The sequence below is a fragment of the Elaeis guineensis genome, chromosome 1, assembly GCF_000442705.2.
Source record: "Elaeis guineensis isolate ETL-2024a chromosome 1, EG11, whole genome shotgun sequence".
NCBI lineage: Eukaryota > Viridiplantae > Streptophyta > Magnoliopsida > Arecales > Arecaceae > Elaeis > Elaeis guineensis.
The window spans coordinates 114181177-114196893 of NC_025993.2; the positions used below are offsets into that span (position 1 = coordinate 114181177).

The 15717-nt window shown below is 39.4% G+C and overlaps 2 protein-coding genes across 2 annotated transcripts; one reads left to right on the forward strand and one right to left on the reverse strand.

Annotated features, from left to right (window-relative positions):
• Nucleotides 1–8164: 8164 nt before the first annotated feature.
• LOC105038647 (uncharacterized) lies at nt 8165–9839 on the forward strand. The gene is made up of 2 exons (XM_073250830.1): nt 8165–8555; nt 9301–9839. The coding sequence occupies exons 1-2, from the start codon at nt 8277–8279 to the stop codon at nt 9640–9642; spliced, it is 621 nt and encodes a 206-aa protein (XP_073106931.1). The 5' UTR covers nt 8165–8276; the 3' UTR covers nt 9643–9839.
• A 1091-nt stretch (nt 9840–10930) lies between these two features.
• Nucleotides 10931–13985, reverse strand: LOC105038648 (pentatricopeptide repeat-containing protein At2g22410, mitochondrial-like). The gene is made up of 2 exons (XM_073260410.1): nt 11735–13985; nt 10931–11601 (listed from the first exon to the last, which is right to left on the reverse strand). Exon 1 carries the CDS (start codon nt 13959–13961, stop codon nt 11880–11882), a length of 2082 nt encoding a protein of 693 aa, XP_073116511.1. The 5' UTR covers nt 13962–13985; the 3' UTR covers nt 10931–11601; nt 11735–11879.
• Nucleotides 13986–15717: the final 1732 nt, after the last annotated feature.

Genomic DNA, 15717 nt, shown 5'->3' on the forward strand with positions numbered 1-15717 from the left:
GGATATTATTTTTACCTGTCTGCTGAATAAAAGGTGTTTGTCCATAATAAGACATATTTTTTTTAAAAAAAATTCTTTAGTAAAGGAATAAGTGCATAAAAAATTGAGCTTGATGAAGTTCAACAGGTAAAAGAACCGATATCAATGATTGAATCTGAATCAAATTTGATAAGATCAAACCTGGAGCCCAATACATAAACATCCTTAAGGTGATCCGATAGAGTACCGCGTCAGTCGGACAGATACTTAGATTTTTTGATCTGAGATGAAAATCCTATTGAACTTGATGAGAATGACGAGAATCCGATCATCTATATGGATGCAATGCAGAGGTCCGACTCTAATAAATGCTTAAAGCCATGAAATCCAAAATGGAGTCCATAAATATCAAGGATGTATGGACATTAGTTGACCCATCTGAAGGGGTTAAACCCATAGAGTGTAAGTGGGTCTTCAAAAAGAAGAGGAGCGCAGATGGACAGGTGAAAACCTATAAAGTTATTTGGTTGTCAAGGGTTATCGTCAGCGTTATGATATTGACTATGACGGATATTTTCTTCTGTGGTAATGCTCAAATCCATTCGGATCTGCTTGCGATAGCAGCATATCTGGACTATGAAGTCTGGCAAATGGATGTGAAGATAGCTTTCCTAAACAGAGAGCTGAATGAAAATATGTATATGATACAACCTGAAGGGTTCACATCTACAGATGAGTCCAAGATGTGCAAGCTTCAGAAATTCATTTATGGATTGAAGCAAGCATCTCAGAGTTAGAATATACATTTTGATAAGGTAATCAGAATGTATAGCTTCGTTAGGAACGGAGAGGAATCCTGCATATATTAGTGGGCTAATGGTTCAATAATTATATTTCTTGTGTTGTATGTAGATGATATTCTCTTAATCGAAAATGATGTCCCTGCATTATAGGAAATAAAAGTGTGGCTGTTGTCACAATTTTTCATGAAGGATCTAGGAGAAGTAGCCTACATCCTAGAGATGAAGATCTATAGGGATAGATCTAAGAGGCTGCTTGGGCTCTCCCAATCCACATATATAAATACCATGCGGAAACGGTTCAGCATAGAGAATTTTAAGAAAGGCTATCTTCTGATAGGCTATGAAAATTTTCTTTCGAAAGGAGATTGTTCGATAACTCCTCAAGAGAGAGCGTATGAGTAGAGTTCCATATGCTTCGATAATGAGTTCGATTATATATGTCATAACATGTACAAGATAGATGTGGTATACTCACTAGGGGTAGTGAGTAGATACCAATCTGATTCAAGAGAGAACCACTGGAAGGTCGTAAAAATTATTCTTAAGTATTTGAAAATATTAAAGATCAGTGGCTTGTGTATAATGAAACTGACTTAAAACTAGTAGGATTTACCGACTCCAGCTTTCAGTCAGACCATGACGATAGCAAGAGTATGTCGGATTATATTTTTATTCTGAATAGTGGAGCGATCTGCTGAAAAAATTTCAAGTAGCACATTGTGGCTGACTCTGTCTGCGAAGTGGAGTATATCGCGGTATCCGATGCTGCAAAGAAAACTGTATGGTTGCAGAAGTTTATTGACGAGCTTGGAGTAGTACTTTCCATTGATGGCTCCGTCTTGTTATATTGCGACAATACTGGAGTCATTGTCAAGCCAAGGAGCCGAGATCCCATCAATGCATCAAGCATATTCTACGTCGTTTTCATCTTATTCGGAAGATCATGGATCGAGGTGACATCGACCTTCAGAAGATCGACGGAAAGGAGAACCTAACCAACCCATTTACTAATGCTCTTAGAATCAAAGAGTTCGATGACCACAAGTCGAAGATGGATATTCGATATTGTACTGATTAGCTTTAGTCTAAGTAGGAGTTACTGAAAAATGTGTTCCAAAGTCAATCATCAGCCTGTTGACGATTATGCTCATTTTGTAAATTGTATATGAATTTTTATTAATAAAAGTTATTTAATATTTTTATTACAAATTATCCATCTTTGAACTCTTATGTTGTAATGAAGTCCTTAGGACTAGAATTAATCAACAAAAGAGGATTTGTCGTTAAGTCCTTAAAAGTGTTCGCGACCAAATGATATGCTATTAATAAGATGATAGCAATATCGAATATAAGTCGTTGCATGCCATATGAGTTGGCTATCCTCTTAATCAAAGAGTGTAGAGACACTATTATGGTGTGCAGATAGAATGTAAGAGTATATTTGTATCGAATGTGATCATTTGTCGAATACTCTACTGTCAAGAGTAGCTCGTGAAGGATATGGATATAAGTATCCCTCAGACCTGCGACCATCATGGTGACTTCTAAGCAATTCACTGTACTTTAGTATCAGACCATCTGAGTTTCTAACTCAGTGACGAAAGGATACTGGGTGTAGTCAAGTACTTATCAAGTCGGTGTGTGAGTCAAGATGGAATTGATCCCTCTGAATTAGTAGAAGATATGCATCAATGTATTTTAATTTAATAAAATCTTGGTTAGGATAATCCATGAGATAGATTTGAAAGGTTGAAATATAATGTGATCGACTTAATTAGGATTGATAGTTAAATCCTGGATCACCTTGAGCATTAGGTCAAAGGGATGAATTATACGGTAACTATATGCCAGTAGGTTCCAGAATGTTGCTTTGCAATACTTCGACTTATCCAATCGTCAGGTCACCATTGCTAAATAGTTACATTGATTGGTATAGAAAGTTATTTCTATGCTATCGGTTTAGATTCGAACTTATGGGGTCACACGCATTAGAAGATTTGGTTAGATTTGATGGCTGAAAGGTCCAATTAGATTGTGACTCTGGTGAAGAGTCCTATTGGAACTAAGATTCTAGAGAAGAGTCTTACTGGGATTGAGACTCTATTATTAATAAAAAATTAATTAATAATTAGATTACTAATTAATTTAATTTGATTGAGTAAAGAGCTTTGGATCAAGTCTAATTGAATTAAATTCAGTTTGACTTAGATTAGATTTGATATGATCAATCCTGATTACAAGAGAAATTTGATCCTGATTCGATCAGGATTTAGACTGGACTAATTCTTAATTGGGTTAGAAATTTAATGAGATATTTAATTTCTAATTGGATTACGTTCACTTCTATTAGTGGGTTCAATCTAAATTTGATTTGGATTAGAATCAGATTAGAAATAAAGAGTCCTTGTCAACTTGAACTCTATCCTTATCTCCTTGCGCCACACTTGGACTCATGCCCATATCTCTATGCCAAATTAGATTTGGCTTGACCTTTTTGGCATCAAAGTAGTTGACTCAATAAGGGTGGGTGGCAATGAATCTTGCCTAATTCCAATACGATTTGAATTAGAGATAAGATGTAAACTAGAAAAGAGATTTTTTATACATGGAAGATTGTTGGAGCCTTTATGATTTCTTCCCTATTTTTCTTGGAGAGTCCTTTGACGTGAGAGACTCTAGAATCCTTCTCCATGCCATAGTAATTTTTTTGAAATTTTTTGGGATACCAAAAGTGATTTTGGCGTGGACTCTTGGCACCCTTCCCTTAGTGAAACCCTAATTCCTAGTCTATAAAAAAGGTGGTCCTCCTCTTTGGCGTCATGCTTCTCTTCTCCCTTGCTGGTGTTTTCATTTCCAAAGCCTCTCCTCCTCTTCCTCTCTTCCTCCTCCAGATCCCTTTGGAGTGTCCAAGTTGCTTGAACAGGGAAGAGATTAGTTGTCAAAGTTGCTTGCAGGTTAGCACCTTCAAGCCCCTGATCTGTATCAGTCTTCATGTGGATTTCCTGTAGAGATCAGACGGCTTCATGTGGCTGTGAGCGATCTGAGGAACACCTTCTCCAACCATTGGATTAGAGGAGATCAATATCAAATTGGTTTGGTAATGATTTCCATCTTATCTTGATTGCCATGTTAGATCTAATAGTTAGATTTAGGATTTTAGCATCGATGAGATCAATGTGTGTTTTTATTTTCAAATCATGATGTGGTAGTCTAAGATTAGATCTTGTACATATGATTAGGATTAAATTATTTAATTTTTTATTTTTACTGCATAAAAATTTTAAAATTACATGCATAACATTACTGCATATTTCTTTCACGATCCACCTCCACCTGGAACTCCACTTCGCTTTGGATTCCTCTTGGCTCCTGAAGCTCCACCTCGCACTGGACTTCCCGTCAGGTAGTAGTATCTTTTTGTCCTCTTCTTTTTCTCCAGAATAATCCTATCACCGCGCAACACTTTCAGGATTCCTTTATCAGCTACCGTCCTGTAACATCTAGAATCCAGTTTGCTCAGTGAGTTAAGATTCCATCTGAAATTGGATATGTATCGGATCTTCCTCAGATCTCCTCACTACACCATCATATGTCCTCTAGTTGACCGTCCCGATGTCTCTGATCACACAGCTCGATCCATCTGACAGATAAACAGTGCTCTCACTGCTCTTCAGAGAGTTAAACTGCTCATCTCTGCAACATACATGATAGGTGCATGCAGAATCTAAAATCTACTGTTTGGAAGAAGTAGATATCTCATCAGATATCTCTAGGATATCACCCTCTGACTCGTTACTGACCGTCGCTGCAGTAGCTATCGTCCGATCCTTGAGTTGAGAGCAATCTTTGGCTAGATGCTCCAACTCATCACAATAATAACATCTGGTCTTGCTCAAGTCTCTCATCCTCGACTTGGACTGCCCTCGTTGCGATCTCCTGTCACTCTGTCTATTACCTCCTACTCCTTTAGAAACCATTAAAGCTGAGCTACCACCTGAGCTCGAAGCTAGATTCTTTCTTCTGAGAATCTTATTCTGAAGAATTGCTATGGTGATCTTGTCTATCTTAATAATGCTCTTTTTTACTAGAAGAGCAGTCACCAAGGACTCATACGAAAGAGGAAGCGATGCTAGCAAAACCAGTACCCTGATCTTCTCCTCAACTTTCTCGCCAACACTGAGGAGATCGGTTAGGATGTTTTGAAAGTGGCTGAGATGCTCCTATACATTCTGTCCTTCGGTCATTCACAGTTAGTAGAACTGTCTCTAGAGGAAGAGAGTGTTGGTGAGAGATTTTGTCATGTACAACTCTCGAGCTTCGACCACAGCACCATCGGAGAAGTCTCGCCACGCACATGGATCACCATCTTATTTGCTAGATACATGCGGATGGTACTCACCGCCTGCATCTGTAACCATCTCCAATCCTTTACCTTCATGATGGTCGGTTTTTCCTCGCACAAGAGAGCATCGATCAACCCTTGCTGGATGAGCACGTCCTTCACCTTTGTCTACCATAAGGAGATATTGCTCTTTCTATCAAACCTGTTGATCTCCATCTTGATTGATCTTGTCTTCTCTATCTTCAATCTTACTCACTACCACCACAATCTGCGTCCTGGTATCACCTTGCTTGGATATCACTTATTGGAGATGTCTAGCCAGGATACTACCTCCACAGGACCTTTTCGATACTGCGCGTCGCAACAGGAAGAAAGAAAAAATAAAACAGAAACAATTAAATACGTGGATCAGTCAAAAAAGACTCGTCTCAATGAGACATGCAAGTTTCACTATGAGAAAAGAAAAAAATTATAAGAGGAGATTACACCCTCAACTCTCATACACCCAATCTCTCCCTCACAAGAAGCTTTTCTTCACAAAAACTCTCTTTAGGAAGATCTTTCTGAATCCTTAAAGCGATCGCTATCCGCTATATAATAGTCTACTTGAAGCCTTCTGCTTCTGCTCCTATCGGCACCTCACCTCTACTGTTGGTTTGAGTCCTCTATCGATCAAAACCACTCACACCTCTCTGTTCCATGAACAAGGGCTTTTTAAATTCTTAAATCCGTGAAAGAATAGGAGTATAGACTCTCCAAGGCACCCAAAATCTTCTTGAACCCTCAGATCACAACCGGCACTGCTCCAGATCATCGGATCATGATATGGTCTACAAAAAATCCTCGTAGACTACGAGAAACCGAGAGAAAATGACTGTCAATCCACGATGGATCGTGAGAAATTAAGGGAAAACGCCCGCTCGATCCATGCGAGTCCCTATGGGCTGCATAGAAAAAATTCACATGGGCCGTGCAGCACACGCCCGGCCTAGGCCGCGCGCCGCCGTGGTCTCCGTTGCTCTGATTTTTGTGTCATCTTCAATCGAGCGTATCTCCTTCATCCGATCTCTGTTTGGACTGATCTTGGGCTTGTTGGACTCCGTTCGTCATCGCAGATCTAATTGTGGGCTCAATGTGGACCAAATCTTGAGGTATCAAATCTTAACACAAAGTACCAATCCTCTCATGCCACCTCATAAGCCAGCTAAGCCGGGAAGCTTGGCATTTTTTTCATTCCGGGATTGGGTTGAGAACATGAATAGGAAGTAACAAAAGCTACAACATCAAACATTAAATGGGTTCATGCCAAACAACCAAAGAGAGAGGCGCCATAATTTATTGTTGTGGTTGGTACTGGTGAGAAGCAGCACCAATACGCCATATTTATTTCCTCCCTAATCTTTTGGCCAATTTACTGCATGGAGGGTGGTGATGAGGCTGTTGTTATTAGTAGTATTGATACCACCTCTCTCTCTCTCTCTGTCTCTCTCTCTCTTTCTTGATGAGGCTGCTGTTATTAGTAGTATGGATACCACCTCTCTCTCTCTCTCATCAGTTTCTTTGCTTCTGTATGAGAATTAAGGTTCGGCCATGGCCATGAATGCTCACCCACAAGAAGCAGTTCATGATTTCATGGTAGTAAATAGTGTAGGCATATACATGGATGATGATGGTCACAGAGTACATGAGAAATTTCAAGAGACATTTGGACGACTGTAACAATATGTCACTTTCTCTTTCATCTAAATCACTTAATAATTATAGTGTTATTGAGTATAACTTGAGTTTCCAAACTTTAGAGAGGCAAAACAGAACCTTTTTTCAGAAGTGGAGTGAGCAAAGCGGGTGAAGCGCAGCGTAATGAGCGAAGCAAGTAGAGCGGAGGAAAAAGGGTCCTTCTTCCCCCACGGCCGCTATACTTATTTTATTTGGATCACACGATTAGTTAACCAGGAGTGTAGAGAGTGAAGGACATCAATTCGAGATATATATATATATATATATATATATATATATATATATATATATATATATATAGTAATCCTAAAAGAAGAAAGCAGTTAGATATTCTAGAGATCGGGCAGCGGTGGTCAATAAACCAAACCATGTAAATATTGTTTGCTCTAGTTCTTTTCCTTTTTTTCGTTCTTGTTTCATTATTCTCCTTGCCTATCGCAATAAGTGCAATTCAAAATTCAAATATTTGTTATCTTCTAAAACCTTCCAAAGTTCCCACATCTAACTTCAGCATCAATGCCAAGGCTAATTGTCCGTGGGCGAAGTTATCTAGTTAGTTTTCTTGAGAAAAAGTTGTGCAGTTAACTGACTTGCACATTGCATCATCCATGGAGCACCTGTTTTTGAATGTAGCCCTTGATGAAGCCAAAGCCACTTTGCATCTTTCATTCACCTAAGTCACAATAGGAGAGAGAGGAAAAAAAAAAAAAGCGGAAGATCCATTATATTCCCAAGTAGTAGATTTTTCTTTCCAATACTGGAACCACATGCTAGTATATATAAAGAATGACAATTGTAGTTTCTTAATTAGTTGTAGCAAGACAACGGATCAACATTCTTTCTAAAAAGTAACTACGAATAGAATAGTGGCTGCAGATTATTGTGGAGACTTGGAACTGTCAAAACATTACTCAATCAAATAGTTCCATGCATAAAAAGGCATCCTACTTACTACCCATATTAACTCCAATCATCAAAGTTTCTTGGTGATATATACTTGAATGCAACTAATTAAGCTAGAGGTGTTTTGGGATTAGCAAAGAGCTAATCAGATCCGGGTGTTCTTTTTTTTCTTTTGGGTAAAAAGCTTTGGGTGGTTCATGGGTGCATTGTAAGGAGAATAGTCCGACCATGTAGGGAGGTTTTAAATGGTGTGAAGGAGGAGATTTGAGGCATTTAAGGTCACTCTACTTGTCACCTTTAATGCCAGCCTGCCCTCCTTTTAATGGGGTTGGATGAAGCCCATTTAAGAACCCTCTTTAGTATCCACGCCACCTCCTGCATGACCCCATCAATCAAAAGGGAGAGGAACTCCCCCGTTTCACTCCACAAGCTAAGCTCTCTCTGCAGTTCACTCCTCTTCTTTGTGGCATGCCTCTTTTCCCTATGTGTAAATGCTATTTTAGTGCAGAACGATGAAGGAGTTGCTGCAACACAAGGAGTTCTCTATAGAAGAAAGCAAGGAGAAAGTGGGTAGTGAGCAAACTTTGAAGGTGATGGATCAAACAGAACTATCTCTAGGCCCCTCTTTATCTACCTTGGTCAAGAGTGCGAAAAGCTCGTCTTCAGAATCTGATGCCAACTCTCGGAGGAAGCGAAAGCATTCGTGGGTTGAGCCCATGACACAAACGAGCATCGAACTTCAGCTTAATGACCCCTTGCCCTTTGATTGGGAGCAGTGCCTAGACCTACAGGTGAACCTCTCTCTCTCTCTCTCTCTCTCTCTCTCTCTCTCTCTCTCTCTCTCTATATATATATATATATATATATATATATATATATATATTGTCTATGATATACTCTCCCTCCCTCCCTCCCTCCACACACACACACGCACACACACACACACTCCTTTAGGAACATATGCAAATATTTCCAGCAAGATACTTGTATAATTACACTATTTTCATATAGTATGACCAACCTTGTTCTTATCCTTAGCATTAGAATGATGCTTCATGATGTTGTCAGTTGTCATGATCTCTCTCTTATGTCTCTCCTCTCTCTCTCTCTCTGGATGGTAACATAAGTTAACCACGTTTCATGACTACCCACACACACACACACACACTCTCTCTCTCTCTCTCTCCACACACACACATACACACATTCCTTTTAGGAACGTATGCATACACTTCCAGCAAGATACTTGTATAATTACACTATTTTCATATAGCATGACCAACCTTGTTCTTATCTTAGCATAAGAATGATGCTTCATGATGTTGTCATGATCTCTCTCTTATCTCTCTCCTGTCTCTCTCTCTCTCTGAATGGTAGCATAAGTTAACCACGTGTCATGACATCACTCTTAACAGATAGACTCTGATGATTTCGAAGTGATAAGCTCGATAAAATGATGTCAACATGTTTTTATGATTGGTATTATTTCTATACATTAAATGATCTCTATAACCTGTCCGAATTATTCTGCGGCAGTCTGGAAGGATGTACTACTTGAATAGGAAAACATTGAGGAAGAGCTGGATCAGACCCAAGGAGCAAAAGCTAGACTTGGAGCTCAACATCTCGACCCTTCCAAGCTCAGAAGAGAAGGCCGGCACTACAACTCCAGAGGAACCAAAAAAGCACAACAATTCAGGTGGCAACATGGTTGCAATCGTGTGCATAAACTGTCATCTCCTCGTCATGATCTGCAAGTCATCTCCGTCGTGCCCGAATTGCAAGTACGTGCATGCATGGCTGCCGACAACACACCAATTATCGCCTCGCAAGATGGAGTCTGCCAAGCCTTTGGAAACCCTAAGCCTTCTCCACTAGCTAAGCTATCAAGCATATTAATGTACGTAGAGAACCCAAGTAGGGACTTAACGTTTAGGGACCCTGATAATAAGATCAGGTCCTGTGTAAAAGAAGGTGTATTAATAATATGATAGAGCTAGTGGGACACATGTGGATAAAAAATTTCAGGCTAAGGACTTGCTGGTTGTTACAAGGTATCAATGAGAAAGATTAAAAAGTAGATATGGAAAGTCCTGCACAATAAAAGCTCTGTCTTTGTTCAAAAATGCACAGCTTGGATGGTAGTTTGGGGTAGTGGATGAAGGGTGTGAATGTCATCTCCACTCTTACACATTCCATTCCTATGTCTCCTTTTTCTACAACATTTGGTGCTAGACTGACTGCAGGAGTTAAAATTTGTGCCCCAAAAAACCTGGCACTCTCTGCTAAGAATTTGGGAGGATCCAAGGTGTGTGATATAAATCCACATGATCTTCTTAGAGTTTGGAACACCTCCCTAGGCCGATGCCTAAGCATTTCCCCATACAGTGGATTACTTAATTGTAAGTTAAGCCCACCAATCTGGATCATCCAAAAAGAGGGGACCACAACAAGAAGGTTGTGGTCTGCATGGCGTCTGCGTGTGCTAACTTTTGGAATGGAGTGTTGATGCAAGTAACTCGGACCAGTACTGGTACTTATGTCCGCTTCCAAACACCGGTTCCTTCCATCCAGTGAGTTAGGTGGCTTAGCTGGGCCATATATATCTTTGGTTAGAGGGTCAAAATAGTTGGCGATATCAATTTTAGAACATGGGATTTGTTGGACAGTTTGCTGAAATTTTGTTCAATAAAGATTTCATGCTTCTAGCAGAACACTGTTCTTTATTAATTCAGTATCATTTGGATGCAAAACAAATCCAAATGCTTGTGGATGACACATTGATCTAATAGTTTTGCTAAAGTCAATTCTACTAACTTTTACCATCCACAGATCATGCAGAGTCATAATCTGCCAATGAGCATTAACAATTGCAAGTAATATTGGTTGTTCAAGTCCGAAACTGCACGACCAATTGGTAACTTTTCAAGCATTTGTTACAATAGAGCCCAGAAAAGAGATTCCAACAAATCAATATCTGAATCGTCTGAACAGTTTTCTTCCCATATATTTGTGGTTGCACAGAGGATCTCACCTAACAAACAAGTTCTTACAGAAAAAAGTATATCCAACCTATTTAGGACATGCCATATCAGGTGCTATGGCCCTGTTGAATTTAAGCATAGAACAATAATGAAATTTAGCTTGCCCAAATATAGACCAACAGTTTTAGACAACTGAATGGAAGGATTTAGATTGCAAATATTCATCGATATTCAGGAGTAGAGCAATATCAAGGTACCTTATTTAATACAATTATTGGAAAGAATCTCACAAAAGATAGGGTTTCTGTGGATTTATTTAACATTACAGCAATATCCTAGCTAAATCTGCTGGCCTCAACAGTCGAACAATTAGGACTGATAAGGTCATACTTCCACATCATTATTCCTTGCATGGCTTGTGGTTGTGAATCCATTGGTGTTCCTTCAATTGTAAGCACTAGGAGATATGAAGCAGTACCTTCTGGGATATGGATCACATGTTTCATTGTTGAAGCATGAGGTACAAAAGATGGAGAACTGCTCCTAAGTCCTCAAAGACTAGCTTCTTCGGGACCACTTAGAAAAAGCCAGTAATAGTGATGGTTCACGTCTAATCCAACAAGAGCAACCCTGGATGCGCATCTCTAATTAAAGCGGGATGTAGTTTTCTGACACCAACCTATCATTCACTCAAAACACTGTCCATGACTCACCTTGAGAATAATTTAGTCCAATAATAAGGCATTGATAACATTTCATCTTGATGCATCTCTCCATGTAATTTCTCGGAAAAGATACACCTCTCCATGAAAACCAATTTGGGAATGATGAATATGGACCTTCCATATAATGACTGCAACAAAGAAACAAATTTCAGTTCCCGATCAAAATCTTTGCATTTTGACCATCATGCACATCTAAAGCCACAATACTTGATAATCAGAGCATTTTGTAGTCTGCATCCACAAGATCAGGGATCTTCTCACCTACTATTAAGGTAGAAGGTTAATTCGGCTCTTCTATGTAGCCGATACCCTTTCCTAGTTGAGGTTGTGCATGATTCCTGTCAATTTCCATGAAATCCTCATCTTGATGTTTGTAGAGGCATCATCACCAATGTCACATCAAAGTTCAAGACTTGGGAACATAGCCTTCTATCCTTAATTGCAAGTATATGTTATCCAAAGTCATATATATGTCTTTTGATAGAACATGTGATGTGTCCGCGACAAAGAACTCATGGAACTTCCCATCCACCTCTATCGAGCTGCAGCCAGGAGTCTTCTTTACTCCCCTGTCTCTCATCATCCTCCTCACCTTCTTCACATCATCCCATTTGTTTCTGGTAGCATACATGCTAGATAGGAGCACATAGATTCCACTATCTCCAGGATCCAAACCTAATAATTTATCCCCGGCATACTTTCCCAATTCTACTTTACCATGAATCCGGCATGCATTAAGAAGAGCACCCCATGCGGCTTCATCCGGTTCCACTGGCATGCTCCTTACCAATTCATAGGCATCTTCCAGGAGCCCAACTTTACCAAGCAGGTCTATCTGGCATGCATAATGTACGGACTTGGGCTCTATTCCGAATATGGATCTCATGTCTTTGAAATGCCTCAGGCCTTCCACAACTAAGCCAGCATGACTACATGCTGATAAGACTCCCACAAATGTGATATCATCGGGGACCATCCCCTCACTCTTCAACTGCTCAAAAAGGGTCAAGGCCTCATTGCCATAACCATGAACTGCGTATGCCATGATCATAGCATTCCAAGATACTATGTCCCTCTCTGGCATCTCATGAAACAACCTAGCTGCAGCCTTAATATCTCCACATTTGGCATACATGCCTATGAATGCATTTGCCAGATTCATGCTGAGTTTGATTATTTTCCTATCAATGAAATGATCATATATCCATCTACCAAGATCCAAGCAACCGGATTGGGCGCATGCTGAAAGCACACTTACTAGAGTGGCATCTATAGGTTTTACACACATCCCAAGCATCTCATGGAATAATTCCAGTGCTTCTTTAGCCTGATTTGCTTGGGCATATGCCGCAATCATACTACTCCAAGATACCGCATTCCTTTCTGGCATACTTTCAAAAAACTGCCTTGCGAGTTGTAAATCACCACATTTAGCATATGCATTGACCATACTGGTCCATGAGAAAACATCCTTGATTCCCATGCTATCAAAAACCTCCCTTGCAGAATCTACACAGCCACATTTCCCATACACATCCACCAATGCATTCATCAAATTAACTGTAACATTCATTTCACTTTTCCATATGAATTCATGCACCAATTTTCCCAATCTCAAATGACCCAATTGAGAGATGGCTGAAAGCACGGTGATCATAGTGACCTCGTTCGGTTGGATATTCATCAATAACATTCGGTAAAACAGCCTCAATGCCTCATCAGGCAGCCCTTTCTGCGAGTATCCGTCAATCATTGTGGTCCAAGAAACCACATCTCGTTGACATGATTCAACGAATACCTTCCTTGCAGAATCCAACAACCCATTTTTCACATAGAAGTGCATCAAACCATTCTCCACCAACAAATCCGAATCGAATCCAAGCTTACAAATCATGCAATGGATTTCTTCACCCATAAATACTTCCAAAAACTGCTCGCAAGCCTTGAGTACAAAAACAAATGTCCGGCTATCCATCACGACGCGTTGGCAGATCATTTGACAGAACAAGGAGAGGCTTGAACGGGGATGTTTAGATCTGGTGTATCCCCTGATCATGGTGTTCCAGATATAGGTATTGGGGCCGGGGATTTGGGCGAAGACGATGCGGGCGTGGCTGATGTCGCCGGAGTCGGAGAGGGCGCAGAAGGCCAGGACGCGGCTGGCGGGGAAGCGGTGGGCAATGAGCCCGGTCCGAGTCATGTGGGCTTGGATTTGTTTCAATTCAGCCATGGAATTACAGGATTCCATGATGGATAAGACCGGGTGGGTGATGATGAGATTGTGGTTGGAATTCCACTTCGGTTTTGCCGAATAAGAGAAGAATTGGAGGAGAATTCGGTGGAGGAAGTGAGCTTTGAGTGGAGAGGTGGGGAGGCGTGGGAGGAGAGGAGGTGGCATCGGTGAGAGGAAGGGGAAGGTGTTCTCATGGTAGCTGGAATTTGGAATAAGCTTCGAATAAGGCGGCGGGATAAGGGACCCCTTCCTCATACTTCATGTTTCAAACGGTAGCACCGGTGGATTAGCACATCTTGTCCGTCCACTCAGCGTGTGGAGCATGGAGAACTATTTATCGAGTGTTAGGTGGTCCGCGATTCCATGGATCACTTGATTTTAAATCATCATATGATTTTAATGGTCGTATGATAATTTATAATTTTTTTATTAACATGATTTTATGTTTTTTTTATGAGTACATTATATTGTTATATGGAGCCTTTGCATTAGAATATAATCCTTGAGATATATTAAATATGATAAAATATAGATAATAAATCTACTTTGCTCTCTATTTTTCTCTCTTATATTTTACATGGTATCAAAGTCATTAGTTGCCTAACATAAAGCTGTCATCTCTTCCATCTTTACTGTAGTCATCATTGACATATCTACGAGTCTTAAAAATTCATATTGCCAACTTATTACCTTTATTTTCCTGCAAATCCTTTATTTTTTTAATAGATTTATAGATTTTGTGTTTCCCGGTAGATTAATAACCAAAGATCTCTTGTTTTCTCATGGATCCACAATTTCTCTCCATCACTTTTCTTTATAGCTTTAGATCTTTGATTGTATTTCTTCATCATTGCTTAGAAAAATTCTTTCTATCATTGGCCTATAGTTGTCTTCTCTTTGGATGCCGGTCTTCTTTTTTGTAGTATTTTTATTTGTGAAGATCATCGACTTTCAACTATTTTTTTTTTGAATACCGGACTTCTCTCCTATAGTGTTTTTGTCTACAATATTGTACTTGTACCAATATTAAGGACTTGATATGGTTGATAAATGACCAATCATTAAAGACAATTTAAAATAATCAAGTTGATAATAAATAATTAATTTTTTTTTGAGATAAAGATGGACTCTAGTTAAAATAAGGACTCCATTACAATTATAATTCTTTGATGGAAAGGAACTTGTATAATCTAAAATAGTCCCTGGTCTAGCCTATAAATACAATATGTGATTCTCCATCGATAATAAGCATCAAGTTCCTTAAGCATAGACTAGAAAAACTCTTTTACAGTGTTCTTTTGTAGGAAAGAAGAGGCAAATCTGTATGGTAGATTCAGCTCTCGGTATTCTCGTAATATTCTTCATCTTTGATTCATTTTTGGACTTGAACAATAATAGCTAGAGATATATTTTTTCTATATTCAGATTAAATTTTCTATATCCAGTAATATCAGAGCCACCTTCTATGCTCTTTTGTTCAGTTTTATTAATCCTATTGCTGCATGATAAATTTTTATATACTATATTTCTATTTATTTTTGACATATAAGAGATTTTTTTTACTGTTAGTTATGAATAAGATGAAGAAGAAAGGAAGCTTCATTTACTTCTTCCGACATCCATGGATAGGGGCTGACGGCATGAATCCTGAAGCCGTGACGGAGTCATCAAGATCCGGATCCATCTCTCGATTTCGTAAAGGATATATAATTTTTATTTGTTTATTCTATGATTTAATTTTGGGCTAGAATTATATTTGAATAAATAAATAAGGGTTTTTTAGATGAAGAAGGCCGATGCCCTTCTCTTCCCTCCCTCCCATCACGACATCCGATTCTCCAGCCTACATCCGGCACATTGCCGGTGAGCTTCCCATCTGGCCACCATCCCTTCTTTAATAATAATAATAATAATAATAATAATAATAATAAGGGGAGAAATTATAGAAAGAAAAGGAGGCCGACGGTATCCTCCTCTTTTCTTCTCTTCTCTTCATTTGGTGGTCGGACCG